The 21,416-nt window shown below is 34.6% G+C and overlaps 2 protein-coding genes across 3 annotated transcripts in view; one reads left to right on the top strand and one right to left on the bottom strand.

Annotated features, from left to right (window-relative positions):
• Window positions 1-21,416, bottom strand: part of LOC111056347 (pseudouridine-metabolizing bifunctional protein C1861.05) — a 416,552-nt gene that overhangs the window by 60,773 nt on the left and 334,363 nt on the right. The window lies entirely within an intron of this gene.
• LOC111045954 overlaps window positions 1-21,416 on the top strand; it is a 342,136-nt gene that overhangs the window by 33,438 nt on the left and 287,282 nt on the right. For both annotated transcript variants that reach the window (XM_039439778.1, XM_039439777.1), the window contains exons 3-5: window positions 12,547-12,963; window positions 14,183-14,368; window positions 18,021-18,258. In XM_039439778.1, the coding sequence (XP_039295712.1) occupies window positions 12,562-12,963; window positions 14,183-14,368; window positions 18,021-18,258 (826 nt within the window). In that variant the 5' untranslated portion in view covers window positions 12,547-12,561. The remainder of the gene's footprint in view (window positions 1-12,546; window positions 12,964-14,182; window positions 14,369-18,020; window positions 18,259-21,416) is intronic.

The raw sequence follows: 21,416 nt of genomic DNA on the forward strand, positions 1-21,416 counted from the left end.
ACTATAGGATATCTCTACTTTGCAACTTCTCATAACAACTTTCGATAACTTTATTTAGAATGGGGACCGTAATTTTCCCAATTTATCCACTCATGATAATTCAAAAACTTGCATTTGACTAGGATAGCTCTAGATTTGACACTATAGGATATCTCTACTTTGCAACTTCTCCATACAACTTTCGATAACTTTATTTAGAATGGGGACCGTAATTTTCCCAATTTATCCACTCATGATAATTCAAAAACTTGCATTTGACTAGGATAGCTCTAGATTTGACACTTGGATAGCTCTACTTTGCAACTTCTTATAACAACTTTCGATAACTTCATTTTGAATGGGGACCGTAATTTTCCCAATTTATCCACTCATGATAATTCAAAAACTTGCATTTGACTAGTATAGCTCTAGATTTGACACTATAGGATATCTACTTTGCAACTTTTCATAACTACTTTCGATAACTTCATTTAGAATGGAGACCGTAATTTTCCCAATTATCCACTCATGATAATTCAAAAACTTGCGTTTGACTAGGATAGCTCTAATTTGACACTATAGGATATCTTACTTTGCAAATTTCATAACTCTTTCGATAATCATTTAGAATGGAGACAGTATTTCCCCAATTTATCCACTCATGATAATTCAAAAACTTGCCATTTGACTAGGATAGCTCTAGATTTGACACCATAGGATATCTCTCCTTGCAACTTTTCATAACTACTTTCGGTAACTTCATTTAGAATGGAGACCGTCATTTTCCCAATTTATCCACTCATGATAATTCAAAAACTTGCATTTGACTAGTATAGCTCTAGATTTGACACTATAGGATATCTCTACTTTGCAACTTTTCATAACTACTTTCGATAACTTCATTTAGAATGGAGACCGTAATTTTCCCAATTTATCCACTCATGATAATTCAAAAACTTGCGTTTGACTAGGATAGCTCTAGATTTGACACTATAGGATATCTCTACTTTGCAACTTCTCATAACAACTTTCGATAACTTCATTTTGAATGGGGACCGTAATTTTCCCAATTTATCCACTCATGATAATTCAAAAACTTGCATTTGACTAGTATAGCTCTAGATTTGACACTATAGGATATCTCTACTTTGCAACTTTTCATAACTACTTTCGATAACTTCATTTAGAATGGAGACCGTAATTTTCCCAATTTATCCACTCATGATAATTCAAAAACTTGCATTTGACTAGTATAGCTCTAGATTTGACACTATAGGATATCTCTACTTTGCAACTTTTCATAACTACTTTCGATAACGTCATTAGAATGGAGACCGTAATTTTCCCATTTATCCACTCATGATAATTCAAAAACTTGCGTTTGACTAGATAGCTCTAGATTTGACACTATAGGATATCTCTACTTTGCAACTTTTCATAACTTCTTTCGATAACTTCATTTAGAATGGAGACAGTAATTTTCCCAATTTATCCACTCATGATAATTCAAAAACTTGCCATTTGACTAGGATAGCTCTAGATTTGACACCATAGGATATCTCTCCTTGCAACTTTTCATAACTACTTTCGGTAACTTCATTTAGAATGGAGACCGTCATTTTCCCAATTTATCCACTCATGATAATCAAAAACTTGCATTTGATATATAGCTCTAGATTTGACACTATAGGATATCTCTACTTTGCAACTTTTCATAACTACTTTCGATAACTTCATTTAGAATGGAGACCGTAATTTTCCCAATTTATCCACTCATGATAATTCAAAAACTTGCGTTTGACTAGGATAGCTCTAGATTTGACACTATAGGATATCTCTACTTTGCAACTTCTCATAACAACTTTCGATAACTTCATTTTGAATGGGGACCGTAATTTTCCCAATTTATCCACTCATGATAATTCAAAAACTTGCATTTGACTAGTATAGCTCTAGATTTGACACTATAGGATATCTCTACTTTGCAACTTTTCATAACTACTTTCGATAATCATTTAGAATGGAGGACCGTAATTTTCCCAATTAATCCACTCATGATAATTCAAAAACTTGCATTTGACTAGTATAGCTCTAGATTGACACTATAGGAGATCTCTACTTTGCAACTTTAATAAATACTTTCGATAACTTCATTTAGAATGGAGACCGTAATTTTCCCAATTTATCACTCATGATAATCAAAAACTTGCTTTGATAGTATAGCTCTAGATTTGACACTATAGGAGATCTCTACTTTGCAACTTTTCATAACTACTTTCGATAACTTCATTTAGAATGGAGACCGTAATTTTTCCAATTTATCCACTCATGTAATTCAAAAACTTGCATTTGACTTATAGCTCTAGATTTGACACATAGGATATCTCTACTTTGCAACTTTTCATAAATACTTTCGTATATTCATTTAGAATGGAGACCGTAATTTTCCCAATTTATCCACTCATGATAATTCAAAAAATTGCATTGACTATATAGCTCTAGATTTGACACTATAGGATATCTCTACTTTGCAATTTTCATAACTACTTTCGATAACTTCATTTAGAATGGAGACCGTAATTTTCCCAATTTATCCACTCATGATAATTCAAAAACTTGCGTTTGACTAGGATAGCTCTAGATTTGACACTATAGGATATCTCTACTTTGCAACTTTTCATAACTACTTTCGATAACTTCATTTAGAATGGAGACCGTAATTTTCCCAATTTATCCACTCATGATAATTCAAAAACTTGCATTTGACTAGGATAGCTCTAGATTTGACACTATAGGATATCTCTACTTTGCAACTTTTCATAACTTCTTTCGATAACTTCATTTAGAATGGAGACCGTAATTTTCCCAATTTATTCACTTATGATAATTCAAAAACTTGATCAAACTTCATAACAGATAGTTCACAAAACCTTAATGTAGCATTGCTGGGTCAATCTGACAAGAAATCTCGATTAAAATTTAAGTAAACATTCATTTCCTTATCAGGCTGGCCACTTACGGTAGCCATGCATGTTGAACATGCATAATCTGTCATCAGCGAGAAGCTAATAAATCACTTGATTATGATAGAATAACAATATTTCACCTCAAATAGAGCAGGAAGACAAGATAAACAACAAAAAATCGGTGATATCAAAACCTAACCTCTAGAAAAATTATTAGAAGCCTTTCACTGTGATGACACAAGAATGTATGACGTCATGTGTATCATGCATGTCCTACCGTTAGTGGCCTGCCTAATAAGGAGATTGTTGACTTTAAAATTTTAATTGAGATTTCTTGTTAGAGTGGAGAAAGAAAATAAGGACAAATAGATACTCGAAAAAGATACTCTAATAGATGACAAGACAGATGATTAAATAATCGAAGGGGTGTTAATTGAGGTGGAAGGGATAGAAGAAGCTGATGATGGAGGAGGGTGATGAAGGAGAAATAGAAGAGAGATGAAAAATAGCAAGAATGTGAAGCAGAAGATGGAGTAAAAGATGATGAAGAAGAAGAAGAAGAGGAGGTGGGAAAGAAAGAGGAGGAAGAAAAAGTGAAAAATAAGAGCAAGAAGGAGAAGAAGTGACGAAAGAAGAGGAAGAAAAAGAAAAATATAACGGAGAAAAAGAAGAGAATGTTGGTGAGGGAGAAGTAGATGAAAAAGATAGGAGATGAAAAATAGCAAGAATGTGAAGCAGAAGATGAAGTAAAAGATGATGAAGAAGAAGAGGAGGTAGAAAAGAAATAGGAGGAAGAAAAGGGGAAAAATAAGAGCAAAGAAGAAGTGACGAAAAAAGAGGAAGAAGAAGAAAAATATAACAGAGAAAAAGAAGAGAATGTTGGTGAGGGAGAAGTAGATGAAATAGACAGGATTTTACTCCCTCTGAAGTTTGAGGGAGATGAAGATCAAGAAGAAGAAGAAGAAGAAAGGACCTCAGGAAAAGAGGCTGGAGAAGAAAAAGATAGGAGAACACGAAGATAAGGTATAAGGTAGGAAGAGAACAAAAAGAAGACGAAAAAGAAGATGGAGATGAAATGAAGAAGGAGGATAAGACAGGAGAAGAATAGGCTGAAGAAGAAGAAGAAGTAGAAGAAGATAAAAAAGACAGGAGAAGGTGATGAGGCAGAGGCAGAGGAAGGGGAAGAAGAAGAAGAATAAGAAGAAGCAGAAGAAGAATGAGAAGGAGTAGGAGGAGAAGAAGAAGAAGAGAAGAAGACAGAAAAAGAAGAAGAAAAGAAGAAGAAGAAGAAGAAAGCAGAAGCAGAAGAAGAGAAGAAGATAAGAAGAAGAAGAAGAAGAGAAGAAGAAGAAGAAGAAGAAGAAGAAGAAGAAGAATAGGAAGTAGAACAAACCAAAAAAGAATATGTGAAATACAGGGAACCCGAAGAATTTCCAAATGCTGTTTCAGCAGTTCTGATGCAAGTGGGTCGTGACAACTCTCTCTCTCACTCACTCACTCACTCTCTCTCTTTCTCTACCTAAACCCAATGAAAATTTAACCACCCTCAAAACCTTAACCTCTCACCACTCATCTCCAAAACCCCCCCACCAGACCTAACTAGTAGTTCTGTGAACAGTAGACTTCACGCAGTATTCTCATCCACAAGTACCTGATTGAAATTATAGATCTTATGGAAATACAGCAATAGACTGGCTTCTCCACACATCTGTGTAATCACTTGTCAGCTGATTTATGATGAATAATTCTATAGTCTGATTTTTACTCTAATATTGGCGTATGAAGGAGGCTCCTTTTTCCATTTATATTATCCTTGAAATGCAAAATTTCCAAAAACCTGGTATATACGTCGACGCGCAATTAAAAAAGGAACATAGCCTACCTGTAAAATTTCTTGAAAATCTATTACCGCGTTTCGCCGTAAATGCGCAACGTAATATAAACATTTAAAGTAGCGATGTCGCAATCATCATAATGCTAACATAATTTCGAATATCAGGATGTAAAGAAGATATCTTAAGCCCGGTTGCACAAAAGCCGATTAAACGTTAACCGTGATTAATTTCTCGAGGAACAATCAGAGAGGGCCTTTCTGATAAGACGGCTTCTCTGATAGGGTCTCGTGGAATTAATCACGGTTAAAATTTAACCGGGTTTTTGTGCAACCGGCACTTAAGTCATGCAAGCTTGTTATGAATATAAATTTGCTTCAATGATGGAGAAAACTGTCATTGCAGGAGACATCTCTTCGAGAGATTCCACAGTATACTAGTAGTTATGTGGACAGTAGACCTCCCGCAGTTTTCTCATTCACAAGTATCTGATGTCACCTGTTCTAGTTGATTCAGTTGAATACCAATTCACAGTTGAATCATAATTTACTCTTAAAACCTGTTATTTGTTTTCTCCAAGATCAAGAGACTCACTTTTGTTAATAAACTCGGTTGAATTTGTAACCCATATGATAATTCATCCAGTTTCGTGATAATCTTTCTATCTGAAAAAATATTTCTCAACTATTTTAAAATTAATTTTTCTCAATCAAGAATATTATCTTTTTTCAGCATTATTCAGTTAATTTAATCTTTTTTGATTTTATTTTCAATCACCTATTAAATTTGTTTTTCAAATATGAGAATATTGATACTGATGGGCACGCATCATAACAAATATTGAAATCCTACCTAATAGAAATAGACACGTCCAGATAACTGTGTAATGCATGCAATGAATAATCCACTCTTCATCTGATTGATTATGATTAATTATATAGTCTGATAAATCCTATCTTCAAAGTAGATGTTATATATATACTATCAGAGAATGGAGGAACTCCTTTTCTTTTCATATTATCCTTAAAATGAAAAATTTCAAAAAACCTTGTGTACACATCGACGCGCAGTTGAAAAGGAATATTCCTGCCAAATCTCATAGAATTCTATTAACGGGTTTGGCCGTAATCTTGTTACATTACAGACAGACAAAAGCAAATCGAGTTGAAACATAGACCTCACTACGTTCGGTCAATGAAAGATTCTGCTATAGAATAGTAGACTAGTAAATAACACAGTATAAAAGATACATTATAGAGATACATGAAAAACTTACTCTAATCAGCTTTCGAGGTAAGATGTAGGATGTGAGTAATTGGTTTTACCTGCAACAAACAATGATAAAATATTGATTATCATTAATTCTCATTATTAGGAGAAATAAAACAAATAATGAAATGAATCAGACAAAGATTAATGAAGCTTCCCCTAAGATCTATTTTGAAGGGATATAATTAAAAAAAACAAGGTGATAATTTTTTTACATTTTTTAACTTGAGTGACCAAGTTTACTGAAAAACCTTTCTACTCATGTGCCATTATTACTCATTACCAAAAGATTTTGAACAGTTCATTCCAGTGTTATCGGATGAGGACGTTAAATTGTCGGACCCGGCTGAAATATAACAGTCGTCAGGCTGTAAAATACGAATATTACAAAAAATTCTGCTACGATAATATAATAGAAATATTCAAAATTAACATTAGAAATTAAAAAAAAAAAAAAATACAATAATAGTTTGAAAAAGAATTCGATAGAAATTTCCAAATATAAGTTAGCAATAACAAAATCAACCGACTATGTGATATGAGATTAGGAATTTTGTAGCTACATTAATCTGTGAGAATTTTAAGTGAGATAAATTATTACCAACATTTTAATATAGTACGAAATTGAAGCTGCGTTTACACCAAAGTTATTAACAAAATGTTAATAACTTAATCTGTATGGATTCTATTACATTGAACGGAGCTTGACAAAAACATATGTTCATCATGTGTATGATAAGTTATGTTTAATCTAATAGAATCTATAAAGATTAAGTTATTAACATTTTGTTAATAACTTTGGTGTAAACGCAGCTTTAATATGTGAGAAACTATAGAAAAAAGTAATAATTCGAAGTAAAAATTTGTGAATGACTAGAAAAGAGTTAATTTTAACAAGAAATCTTTGAAACAAATTGAATCATCTCAAATAAAATAATTTGTTGATACACTAAGAATGTCAAGTGACGATTTTGAAAGTTTAATTGTTGGTATTGAACACATAATTAGTAAACAGGATACTAACTACAGGAAAGCAATTCCAGTGCGAGAAAGATTGGCTATTACATTGCGCTTTTTGGCGAGTGGCGACTCTTATACTAGTATCAGTTATTTGTTTAAAGTTTCCAAAAGTGCGATATCTATTTTAGTGCCAGAGATTTGTGAGGCTGTTATAGGTTTCCTGAAGGATAACATACAGGTGAGCAAAGAAAGAAAATTACTAAATATTGTTATTTTTAGATTCCTTTTATTTGTTTACATTGTGCACTGAGTTGAATAAATCTAGACAAAAGTTAATTGCCAACAGGCGGGTGGGGTAGCGGGGTAGTTGCAGACTCAAGTTGCAACTCAAGTTAGCGCTGCAACTCGCATTGCCAACCGGGGTTGGCAACCGCCTTTGATCTTTACCGACTCCGGTCGGAAAACCAAATTTCGATTGCCAACTCGCAAAATCGGTCTCCAACTACGGTTGGCAATGCGAGTTGCAGTTGTTTTAATGCGTGCAACTCAAAATTGCCGATAAATGTCGGCAATCATTGGTTGCCAACTCCGGTGTAAACGCGGCTTAACATAATATTTGTGAAAATATTTCAAATTGGGATACTCGAATAATGACAATACAAGATATTTTATTGATTGAGTTTGCATCATAAAATTACAATCATTATAATAAATTTTGCCCCAAATAAAAATCACAAAAAGTGAGACGTTGAGAGAGGTCGCACTATATAGCAAAAAATGATCCCAAAACACGTGAAGTGAGTTATGCTCATGTTAAAAGGCATATTTGTCACTGGAGAACATTTTTAACGGCTCGCCCCAAAATGAAAAATGCACCTCTGTGGAGTGGGAACTCATTTGTAAACGGGACAACGTAAACCACGCCACGCTAGTGTGTACCAGGTCCTACGATACACTGTATCATCCCTGGAGACAATAAATATAGAGCGAGAGAGATAGTCAGGGAGAGAGAGTTGTGAGAGTGAGTAAGAAAGAGGTAGATAGATAGATAGAATACTCAAAAACCTTTATTTACACCCAAACCTTATTTAAACCTTTATTTAGTGCCTTTTATTTGCACTTTACAACTTTAAAAGTGATGTGGGTGAAATTGAGGCAATAAGAGCCCTCTCTTCCACTTAACCCACCCATATTTTATTCATGTATCAACTAGTGACCCCTTGGATTGAGGAAATCGCTCAAGAGCTGTTTATTGTAATCTTTGAAACCTGCAACTTCTAATTATACAGAGTTGATGAAAACTATAGAACAGCTAAATATTTCTCTCACAAGGATCATTTGACAGTAGGTTTCATTGTGGATCCTTAATGAATTGAAATATTCAACATCCAATATTCAACTCTGTCGCTTCAACATCTAATAATATCAACCAGCTGGAACCATGTGCCAGCGCGTGTGATAGCTCCCAAATAGCCTCAGCTGATGTTATTGTAAACGGTGGGGGGTTTGTTTCTTCTCATTCTTTTATATTTACCAAAATTATGCTATCAAATCATCTACCGGTATTTGAATCCTCTATTGGTTGGGAGCTTTTAGTGGATTCGTTCATTCAAATGCACAGATTATCATAAATTATAGCAACTATAGTAACTACGAGCCAGGAACTTAATTGAAAATACTTTTAAAATTTAACCTCAGGTTTATTGAACTAATCAAAACTAATTAATAAAATGAAAAATCATGTCTCATCTCAAATTTTCAAAGAAAATAAAGTGATCCAGCAATTGATTCACAAAAAAAAAAATATATTCAATTCCAATCTACACATTTTGGGAACCTGCTAACTTGCTGCATTTGATTCGGACCTTGTCATTTTATGTAACTAAATTTTTAAGTTTTATAAGAAAATAAAAAAAGTTTGGCACTCACCATTTCAACAATATATAATCTTTACTTTTGAGAACACATATTCCAGATCTCAATGAACTCAGAAGTTATGAAACTCGCTACACTCTACTTAAATTCACGCACACAATTAACCTCTTAATTTTACATCTAGTAATTCTATCTAATTCGGACTTTTACTAAATCAGAATTACTGATTACCGAAAAACGTTCTAATTTGTCCCTCAGCATGGGTAACAGACCCATTCAGAGGAGCGAGGCTCGCACACCGTTACATGATTTTCCGTTCGCGTCTCAACTGTGGCCTTTTCACTGAAAATGATTCACCCTCCACGAGCGTTAAGCATAACTTTCCAAAAGTCAAAGCTGCAAAAAGGTCAATGCTCGTACAATTTTCAAATACAGAGGCTTCTTCGTCATGAAATTGAAACTGTATTTGAAAAATGCACGAAAATTGCTTTAATTTTGACAACCAAGCAACAAGTTAGCAAATTCAATAAACATGGACAAATATTCTCACACTAAAATCTGAAAGTACTAATCAAAGTTCATTCCAGTTCAAAAACCTGAAAAATAAGATACACACAAAAACCAATTACAATATACCCACCCAATTCCACACTATTACATTATGAATGAATGGAAAAACTGTAGTAATTGCATGCAATGAATTCTTCAGCTGACTGAATCATAACAATTTTTTCTCATGCACTTTCAATGTCATTCTAATATCCTGGAAAAGGCGAAGGAGTGAGTCAATTTTGTTGTTGAACGAACTTGACCTGTAAAAAGGTTCGAAGAATACGTGTTCAAAATTTGAAGTGATTGATCAATTCTTTCTACAGTTATTGTAGAACATACAAACAGACGGACAACGACTTTGGCCTTCAGTAAGTCAAAAGTGAGAACTCACTAGCGCTCGTTCAATCAATTAAAGAGAGAGGGAGAGAAAGAGTTTAAGAAAGATATCTCCAGGGAAACCATCGACAGAGATTGAAAGAAATTAAAGATAATAGAACAACCAAATAAAACCCAATTTACGATGTGACTATAGTGAGGTCCACGTTATAATGGAAGTGTTTGATTAGCAATGGTATTGCTGTCTTTGTCTATCATTCAACAAAGCAGATAGCGCTATCTCTTTCTCGCTTTACTCTGTTGCCAGATTGTCTCTCAACCATGTAGAAACAATTAACAAAATATTATCTTAATCATTAAAATTCATTAAAAATTTATAATTTCTTGCTTAAAAAAAATATAATTGACTACTAGCTGGCCCGGCGAACTCCGTACCGCCAAATAGTTAATACATCTCATGACAAACTTTAGCTGGATGCACACCTGAGGAGGCGCGATGCGGCATTTTGCATCCAGGTGCTTCTTGCTTATTGGCTTGAATGGAAGAACTCACACACTCTGAATCGGGCATGGCGTGGAACGGTGTGATAAGGCAATCTCCATAAGATCAACACTTTGTATCACCAAGCCGCTCCTCCTCAGGTGTGATTAGCCTTAGCTTAATCTGATGCACTATATTTTTATGAAAATTATCCAACAGTCAGTATTTTTTTTACAATATGGACTTCCTATGTGCACAACTAACTGTGCAGCAGTTTGTATTTTTAGTTATAGTTGAATGCACCTTGCTGGGAATTGGATGGTACATATCTACTTGCTGCTGATTTTCCCGTGCATATTCTAAATTAACAGCATTTTGAGTTCTACGATCCACGTTTGGACGTCGTTCGTACCGCGGCATTATTAGGAATTGAAATTTTGTGAATCAGTAGAAAGAAAATTGAAAAACAGTTCTACTGACGGCTGTTGGATGACGCAATTATTATAACAGCTGATTATTATTCATGAGTGTGGCCAGTTCACAAATCTTCTCCCATAAGGATTACATGTAAACTTTGAAGGACCGTAGGAAAGAGTCCTGAAGTCGGATTATGAATTTGATAGGCCATAAACCTGGTCCTGAACATAACGAACACAACTAAAAAAAATCATCAAATTCGGTGCACACATAAAAAAATTATTGAATGTCAAAATTTGAGGCTCAATTTTTATTTATATAGATTTTTTTAAACCAGAATGAGCCGTTATTGTTCCACCAATAAGCCTGAATCTATAAAAGGTATTGACAAGACAGTGATGATCGGCAACGTTGTTCTGCTATCTTTCTCCACTTCCATTATAACGTGGTCCTCACTATAGTAGATCATATCATGTGACGAATAAAGAGAGGAAGGAAATATCAGAAAAAGAGACAAAAGGTATGATGTGATATCTCATACGCAACAGTAGGGCAATCAGCATAGATGTTAGTATAGTGGCGACTCGAGGGACACTACAAAACTTTATAGGTCTGGCGTTCGAGAGGAGAGTCAACACATCCACACTTTCACCACATCCACACTCCAAACACATCCACACTTTCAACACTGTAAAACACACTCTGAGGAGCTATCACAGAACCGGCGATCATATTCAACAAAACACTTCACATAGAATGGGTTGATTTTGCACTGGTTTACATCAGTAGTTGCCCTGATTTACGAATGAAGTAAGAGAAATGGGTTTGAAATAAGATTAATAGTTCATAGGGTAGTAGATTATCCGTTTTTGGAAATAAAAATACATTTTATATATTTTTTTTATGAAGGTGTCATATTCAACAAAACACTTCACACTAAATTGGTGGATTTTGCACAGTTTTAGATCAAAAGTTGCCTTGATTTACAAAGAAAAAAGGGAAATCTGTTTGTAATTAGAGAGGATGATTTGTTTTTGGAGAGAAAAAGTGTAATATTTGATGAGGTAATCATCAGAACACTTCACATGAAACATGAATTGGAAAGGAAAGAGGATTTTGCACTAATTAAATCACTAGTCTTTAATTAGGATTGAAGAACGATAAATGTGTCCATAAAAACAAAATGCTATTTGTTTTTAGAAATAGAAAGTTATTTGTGTGATTTTTAATTCGGTGATCACATTCAACCAAACACTCCATAAAATTATTAAAAAAGAGGATTTTACACTGTTTTAGATAACTAGATGCCCTGATTCGCGAAAAGAAAAGGAATGTGAAGAAATGGAACTGAATGGATCATGTTGATTGGATGATTGGATTCCCAAACAGGTTCTATTGTATTTGAAAGAATAGATCGCGGGACGTCCCAGGATGAGATAGATCAATTTTAGAGGCACAGAGGTTAGGAACAGACAGCAATGCCTAACCCGTGAAAGGAAGAAGAATAACAAGGGAATGGAATGTGTTTGTAACGAGAAAAGATAATTTTTCGTTCTTTTTACTCATATGAATGATACAGTGATCATATCCAACGAAATAATTGAAGAGTGAGGAAAAAATACACTTCATGCATTGAATCCAACGAAACAAGAACAGGATTCCGCACTGGTTTGGAACACTACAGTCACGGTCTCACAAGTTGATCCCAAGACCGATCGATCCCTTCCACAGCATCAATGCGCTACTATGCATAACAACAACATCTGATCAACCTGCGTTTCATCCAGCTATTTGAGTCAACATGCCATAGTTCTATATATTTGTATATACTATTTTGATATTTGTTGTGTATAACTAGTTTTCGTTTTTCTGTTTGCAGGGCGGTGATTGGATAATGTCAGTAATGCTGGTTACATCAGCCTACCACCAACAACAACAGCATCACTACCAACACCATCCCGAATTGGATCAACAACATCTGAAGCAACAACAGTTAGTTCGCTCCAGCACCGCTAGTCTGCACTCCTACCAGGTCCAACCACCGTTAGTTCGCCAAAGCACCGACAGTCTGCGCTGCTATCGGTCGCCATTAGTTCGTGCCAGCACCACCAGTCTGCGCTCCTATCGGATCCAACCGCCACAGCCTTCTATATCGGTCATCTCCCTTTCGCCACAGCCTCCCAGCAACCCCTCCCTGCCAACCGGCAAAGCTATGCGATACTACAGGCTGTGGATTTACACGTGCAACGCTGTTCTGCTCATGAGTGTGCTCGGATTCTGCGTGGTTGCTGCCAAGGTACGTGTACTTTTTGGACATACCTTGTACGGAAATACAAAATTTATTCCAATGTAGAGGGAGTTCAGTTGACTTTAAACTATTAGCATTCATGAATAGATGATCAGATGGATTATTTATTCTCTTTCACAGGGAAATAAAAATAGAAATCTAAATACACTTTTCTTGAAACTGTTTATCCACAACATGTTTCCGCTATGATGCATTATCATTATGACTTTAATGACATCATAGCCAAAACATGTTGTGAGTTAATAGTTTCAAGAAAAGGGTATTTAGATTTTTATTTCTATTTCTATTGAAGAGTAGCCCTAGCAAAAAAAGACTTTCACAGGGGTATATGAATTGAATGACGTCATCAAAACCGCTAATTTATTGGAAAAAAATGTTGTATGACAAACGTATCTTATAATCTCCGCTTTCATTCTACATTCTTCTCAACGTTTGTCACATTAGAATATTTTGACACATTTGAATACATGCATTATTTTCAATACACTCAGCTACATTCTGTGAAACAGTTTGAGATACTTGTTTCGGTTGTTACTCCATTATCAGTCTCTAGTCATTACTATAGTGAGGTCCACGTTATAATGGCAGTGGAGAGAGATAGCAGAACAACTTCGCCGATCCTCTGTCCTGTCAATGCCTTCCATAGACGATAGATGGTACAGGTTTATTGATTCAATATTGATAGTTAATTCTCGTTTAAAATAATAAATTATATTTGATTAAGCAATAAATTATATTTTTCATTAATTTCATAATAAATTTTCATAATTAAGATGTAATATTTTGTTAATTAATTATTGATTCTGCATTGTTTAAAGACGATCTGGCTACAGAGCAAAGCAAGAAAGAGATAGCGCTATCCGCTTTGTCGAATGATAGACAAGGATAGCAATACCATTGCTAATCAAATACTGCCATTAAAACGTGGACCTCACTATAGTCAGTTTACAATCCTGTAACAGACGGAACTTGCATCCGGGATTGTAACGAAGAAGGTAGCTGAAATAAAATGTTATAAACGTTGATAAAAACGGTTTTTTATCTCCATTTAGGTGCTGGTATTCGAACCGAAATGTCAATTAGTTACTGGAATGTCATTGATAAAACGTTTTTTTTATCTTCATTTAGGTGCTGGTACATATTCGAACCGAAACGTCAACTAGTTACTGGAATGTCATTGATAAAACGTTTTTTTTTTCATCTTCAGGTGCTGGTATTCGAACCGAAACGTCAACTAGTCCCCGGCATGTCGTTGACTCAACCTAGTTTCGTCTACGCCTACCTGACTCTCTCTTTCCAATCGGGACTACTCCAACTCATAGGCTGTCTAGGGGCGCAGCGGCTGAATGAGCGTCTTCTCAACGTCTATTGGCTGCTAATGTTACTTCTACTGGTAAGGATAAGTACAAAATTATTTATACTATTTATGAAATTGTATCATATAATTGTAGAACCTGAGTCTAGGACAAGAAGATATCCAATGATTTGTAGTTGTATTCATTCAAAGATAGGATGTTTTGTATCAAATTATGATGTTGAGTATCAAGTTGAGATTATTCTGTATCATAGTGTGTTGATACTGTATCATATACTGTATCATTTTGTGGTGATACTGTATCATTTATGGTGATACGATAGAGAAAAGATAGCATAAAAAGATATCCCGTGGTATAGGTCGTTTGTGTTCTAAATTTCACTGTTATATCAAACCTATTATTGTCTTTTGGCCAGAATAAATTAAGCATTTTTACAGGCGATTTCAGACGGCGTTTTTAGAGTCGGTAGAGCAGGAAGCTCTCCGATTGGCTGATAGGGTTGGCGCCAGGAAAAACGCTTGATGTGATCTGGCCCTTACTTTAGACTATTGTATTAAATTCTATTCTATAGATTATAACAGTCTTGGTCGATTGAGAGTATGAACGGCACATTATGAGAGACTACCAGCGTCACATAGCTTCACGAGAAATAACTAAGTGGACTAACTACTTGAATAAACAATGAAATGTGGCACATAAACGCCCTATATCATGGGGTATCTTCCTATGCTATCTTCTCTCTATGGTTAACAAAGACAAGTATCATAGGAAATAGTTCTCTGTAGAGAGGTTGACAAGATAATATTGATAAATCAATATCTAAATATATCAGATTTATATCTGATAAATATATCAGATTGTATCGTATGAATACAGATGAGTTACAATATACCGAAGTTGAGGAAGTGAGAATAAGGAAAAGATCTCTTCAGAGAGGTTGACAAAATATCAATATTATTATTTAACGAAAATCCAAATTAAATGCTGTAATTCACCCCGAAAACTTCTGCTACTGCAAATATTGACAACAGGGTAAACAGCCAGATGGAGATACGATGAGCGCTACTATTCAAAAATTATTTGTCAGCCCGGGAATCGAACCCAGTACCTCCTAATTGCCGGTCAGGAATTCTTACACCAAACCGACAATCTCAAGATAGCAGCGCTCATTTTATACGAAGCCATAGCGGCCAGCCAGTCTACAGATGGAAAGTACTGAGATACTGCAATTATTCAAATGCTAATTAATTAGGAGGTACTGGGTTCGATTCCCGGGCTGACAAATAATTTTTGAATAGTAGCGCTCATCATATTTCCATATGGCTGTTTTACCCTGTTGTCAATATTTGCAGTAGCAGAAGTCTTCGGGGTGAATTTCAGCATTTAATTTGGATTCTCGTTTAATAATAATTAATTCATTAGCATTTGAATAATAATTGCAATATCTCAGTAATTTCCATTTGTAAATATCAATATCAATATTGTTTTCTATGAACAATATAACTTAGTTAATGATCCTGAGAAAAATATTTTTTTTTAATAAGAATAAGAATTTTATTTGCCATTAAACATATAAACATCCATGCAATAGGCTTCGTCAACAAAATATAAATTTGAAATACATATTACAATATAATATATAACATGAAAACTAATTATAGCTCACAGTCTAGCATTACTACTAATATCACAGTCTAGAAATTCTCTTAAGTTATAAAATGGATTCTTTTTCAGCCAATTCTTTACCACTAATTTAAAGCTTTTTTCTTGCAAATTTCTTATTGCTATGGGGAGTTTATTGAACATTACATGCCTCTGATACATATGACTCCTATGAGTTCTAGGAGTTGAGAGAGGTTTACAAGGAAATATTTATATATCAGATTGAATGAAAAAGACTAAGAAATTGTCAAAAAACACAGATTTATTTATACTTAGAAAGGCCGGTTTCGGTTATTACACCATTGTCAATCTCTGATAAAATGATAAAGAATTTATCAGAGATTGACAATGGTGTAATAACCGAAACCGGTCTTTCTAAGTATCAATAAATCTGTGGTTTTTTGACAATTTCTTAGTCTTTTTCATTCAATATGAATAATGACTACAATACCAACTTCTCAACTACAAAAAAGTGGTATATCAGAGATTGTATAGTTTATATAGTAGAAGGTGGAACCTTTGTTCAACGGAATCGACTATGGAAAATTATTGCTCGCGGTAATTAACCATCCAGATTTATTGATCTGTGGTTTTTTGACAATTTCTTAGTCTTTTTCATTCAATATGAATAATGACCACAATACCAACTTCTCAACTACAGAAAAGTGGTATATCAGAGATTGTATAGTTTATATAGTAAAAGGTGGAACCTTTGTTCAACGGAATCGACCATGGAAAATTATTGCTCGCGGTAATCAACCATCCAGCAACAATACAACTTGTACAGTTGGAATCGTCTATGAAAAACACATTATATACTTAATAAATACATAAATAGATGCCTGAAAGTTCGAAGCTGATGCATTTATATCAACCACTAGACCGCTATTGGTGGGAGCCTTGACCTATCAAGGTGAACGTCTGCTATTGGCCTAGACAAGCCCCTCCCCAATTAGCGGTTCAGACAAAACAAAATGGCCATCACAACTACTAACACAGGTTTTTGTCTGTAATATTACTTCACAATGGAAGACACCCTTCTGATATAGTAATGGCCATTATATACTGGCAGTGGAGAAGGATAGGAAGAAAACGTTGCCGATCCTCTGTCTTGTCAATGTCTTCTATAGGCAGTGGCTGATACATGTTTATCGATGTAATATTAACTGTTCATTCTCGTTTGAAATGATGAATCATATTTTATTAAGCAAGAAATTATATTATATTTACATGAAAAATTTTGTTAATCAATTATTAATTCTACACTCTTAAAAGACGATCTGGCATCAGAGCAAAGCGAGAAAGAGTTAGCGCTATCCGCTTTGTTGAATGATAGACAAGGATAGTAATACCATTGCTAAGCAAACACTAACATTATAACGTGGACCTCACTATACCACAGGTTCTTGTCTGTGCTACTACTTCACAACAAGGTCTATAAAAACCAGGTCAAGACACCCGTGCTCCTTATGGAGCGGCCATTTTGTGGGGGATCTATGGCGGTACATTCGAGAATCCAATCTGATTCAATTTGTTTGTAACAAAATCATTAAAAAAAAATATACTGGTTCAGATAATATGTAAGTTTAGGATTTCGATCTTCTAATAATGCAATTTCAATGATTGAAACAATTTATTTATTATTAATGATAATAAGCATTGTTCTTATGCCTGTAACATGTTAGGCTTTATATTCATAAGGCACCTCAAAAACAGTTGTAGTACCCAATCAATTAAATCTTAAAATCAACAATTAAATTCATGGTTGGAATCTTAATACTATTATTCTTTCGGAAGAATTTATTTTACAATTCAAGCCAAGCAATATCCCTTGAAAAATATCACAAATAACAAATCATGTTGTTTAATCTATAATGATAAGAGCTGATAAATTTGAGAATTGGTGAACTAGATCCCCCACAAAATGGCGATTTCGCAATGCATCACGGGATTGTGTCATGACTTGTATTTATAGAACTTGATTCACAATGGTAAACAAACTTCACAACCTCTCTGATAGTACATGATTTGTGTAATTGCATTAATTAGATTTTTTTTAAATTTTAGGTGGGAGACGGCCTAGTAGGTCTACTGTGGGTCTACCGGTTCGAATGGATTGTGGCAGAGCTGCGGCCCTACCTGAAGGCCAGACTGGCAAATCAGTACAACGTTGATGGCGAGTTCACCCAACTGTGGGACAACGTGCAGCGGGAGATGCACTGCTGTGGAGTGGAGGGGACACATGACTTCCGAACTGATAACAACACAGTCGATCATGAACAGCCGGGCTGGGATAGTGTGCAAGGTAGGAAGCTCCTCCAGAATCAAATAAGAATTGTTTTTTGAGTGCAAGGAAGGAACGTCTCCTTCTGACAGAATTATGTACAGCTGTTAAATACATTATCAGTATTGATACAGTAAATATCAGTATTGATATTATCAGTATTGATACAGTAAATATGAGTATAGATATTATCAGTATTGATACATTAAATCAATCAGCTAATCTCTCGAGAAATATTTTAATCGACTCGATTACAGTTTTAAGTGATTAGTAAGAGTGTTATTCAATTTGGTTTGTAAACAATCTAAATTAGAACTTTTCTATTTTCAAATCTTTGGACTGAAAAATGGACCTGAATTCAAGAGTATGGAACATAACCTACTTTTTGGATTATTTACAGTATATAGATCAAAATTCGGGAAAGAAAAAGGGGGCTGTGCCTGTTAGTCCTTCCCCAATCATTTTAAAGGATTGTGTTCTATTTATCAGAACAGATAATTGACCGAGCGAAGTGAGATCTAAGATTCAAGTCGACGGTTTGGCATTTCTCTTAATGTTTAAATGTTTATATGTTTTTATGTTGCGCATTTACGGCGAAACGCGGTAATAGATTTTCATGAAATTTGACAGGTATGTTCTTTTTTTAAATTGCGCGTCGACGTATATACAAGGTTTATGGAAATTTTGCATTTCAAGGATAATATTAAAGAAAAAAGGAGCCTCCTTCATACGCCAATATTGGAGTGAAAATCAGACTATAGAATTATTCATCATAAATCAGCTGACAAGTGATTACACAGATGTGTGGAGAAGCCAGTCTATTGCTGTATTTCCATAAGGTCTATAGTTTTAATCAGGTACTTGTGGATGAGAATACTGCGTGAGGTCTACTGTTCACAGAACTACTAGTAATTAAATAAATAAATAACGAGCGAAGCTCGGTGCCCCGATATTGATTTTTTCATTACAATTTAATAATGTATCAAACAGCTGATTATCAATTTCTAACAGCTGATTTTTAACATTATGAAACATTATGCTAATGATCGCTGCAAGGCACGATTCGGCATGTGTGGTCATACCTTAAGAATCACTGATCCGATGTTCAGACAAATTTCTACACTTTCTTCAACGACATCCACTTCAAAATGTCACCATTGATTGAATGGGAAGCGTGGATGTTTATCGTAAGGTATGCTGTCAGTTTGTACTAATTATCACCATAAGAAGTGAATATCACCACATCGTAGAAGGAATTTATTTATTTATTTAAATATTTTGAAATATTTGAAATATATTTAAACATATTTTGAATATTGAATGGAAAAGACTAAGAAATTGTCAAAAAACCTCTGATTTATTGATAATTAGAAAGACCGGTTTCGGTTATTACACCATTGTCAATCTCTGATAAACTAAAACTAAATACAAGAGCAGCAGAATTTATACTGGTAGGCGACAACTAGACAATTTTCTTTCCTATCTGAATGGATTACATCAGAGTATAAAATTCACTGTAGAGGTAGAACAGGATTGTGTATTGAATTTTCTAGATTTAAGAATAGATCATAGCACTGGTTTTCACAAGTTTTCTATTTTCAGAAAACCAACCCATACTGATGTTATCATTCCTCTTCATTCTTGTCATCCTATTTCTCACAAACTTGCTGCTTTCAATAGTATGGTCTATAGAGCACTAACAATACCTATGAGCCATCATGATTTTGATATTGAGATCACTAAAATTAAACAGATAGCTGTCACAAATGGGTATGAAGAAAGTATGGTGGACAGATTATTGAGTAAAATTAATAGAAAAATTTCAATCAATTCTAGCTTTGTAGGCTCAAACTGTGAGGAGAAGACTTGGATAACAATCCCATATTTAGGCCTTGTATCTGATAAAATAGGTAGGGAATTGAAGAGGAATGGATTTCATGTTGCTTTCAAGACCAAACCGATTTTAAATAGTCTATTTAGCTGGAGTAAAGACAAAATTGATATTTGGGATAAAAGCGGGGTGTACAAACTTAAATGTGATGATTGTAATGCTTGTTACGTGGGTCAGACTGGTAGAAGTTTCAAAAGTAGAATTAAAGAACACATCAGAGATTGGATTAAACAAAATGGGGAATCTAATCTAACTTTGCAGAGCATTTGATAACAAATAATCACAAGTTCACAGTTAAGGAGAATGTTGAGTTTCTGCATGTTAATAACAAAGGCAGATCTTTGAATATTCTAGAGGCTTTAGAAATAACAAGAGTGATTAAGGAAAATTCCCAGTATAGTTTAAATGACCAGATTCATTTCAACCAGTACAACACTACGAATTCAGTTTTATCATAAAATTTTAAGCATACATTAGTCAATAGTTTTTCCATTTACATATTTGTTTTATTATCTTTCACACTTGTTTTCTTGGTTCTTATTTTGTACTCAAAGTAAATTTTATTATCATGGCGATTCTGTTGCTTAAGCCGCCATTTTGTCACACCGTGAGGGGGAGGAGACTGTCTAGCTAGGCCAATGGCAGGCGTTCATGCCCTCGACCAATAGCAGTACTCGCCTACCAGTATAAATTCTGCTGCTCTTGTATTTAGTTTTAGTTTATCAGAGATTGACAATGGTGTAATAACCGAAACCGGTCTTTCTAATTATCAATAAATCAGTGGTTTTTTGACAATTTCTTAGTCTTTTTCATTCAATATGAATAATTACCACAATATCAACTTCTCAACTACACAAAAAATATTTTGAATATTCTTAAATATTTCACTCTTTATTCTTCTCTGTGATATCACTGGAGCAGGTTTCGATTTGATTCATTCTATCTGGTGGCTTTTCTCTGTCGCTCTTTCTCTCTGGTGGCTGTTTCCTCGCTTTCTCCTTAGTGACTTTTTTCTCTTTCTCTCTTCGATATCATTTCTCTCTCTCTGTTGACTTTTTCTATCTCCTCTTCACTCTGGTGGCTTTCCTATCTCTCACTCTCTCAGGTGGAGTTCTTTCTCTTTTTCTCTAGTGGCTTTTCCAGACAATCGCGTCTTTACCGTTGCGCCGGAAATCGTATTATGCAAATTACGCCCATGACTTTTTCGCAGCTTGGCGTTAGCTGCAAAATCGAACCCGTGCTGTTAAATGGGGTAAGACTCACCGGATTGAGCAGGAAGATGATCAGT

The sequence above is a fragment of the Nilaparvata lugens genome, chromosome 13 (assembly GCF_014356525.2).
Source record: "Nilaparvata lugens isolate BPH chromosome 13, ASM1435652v1, whole genome shotgun sequence".
Lineage (NCBI taxonomy): Eukaryota > Metazoa > Arthropoda > Insecta > Hemiptera > Delphacidae > Nilaparvata > Nilaparvata lugens.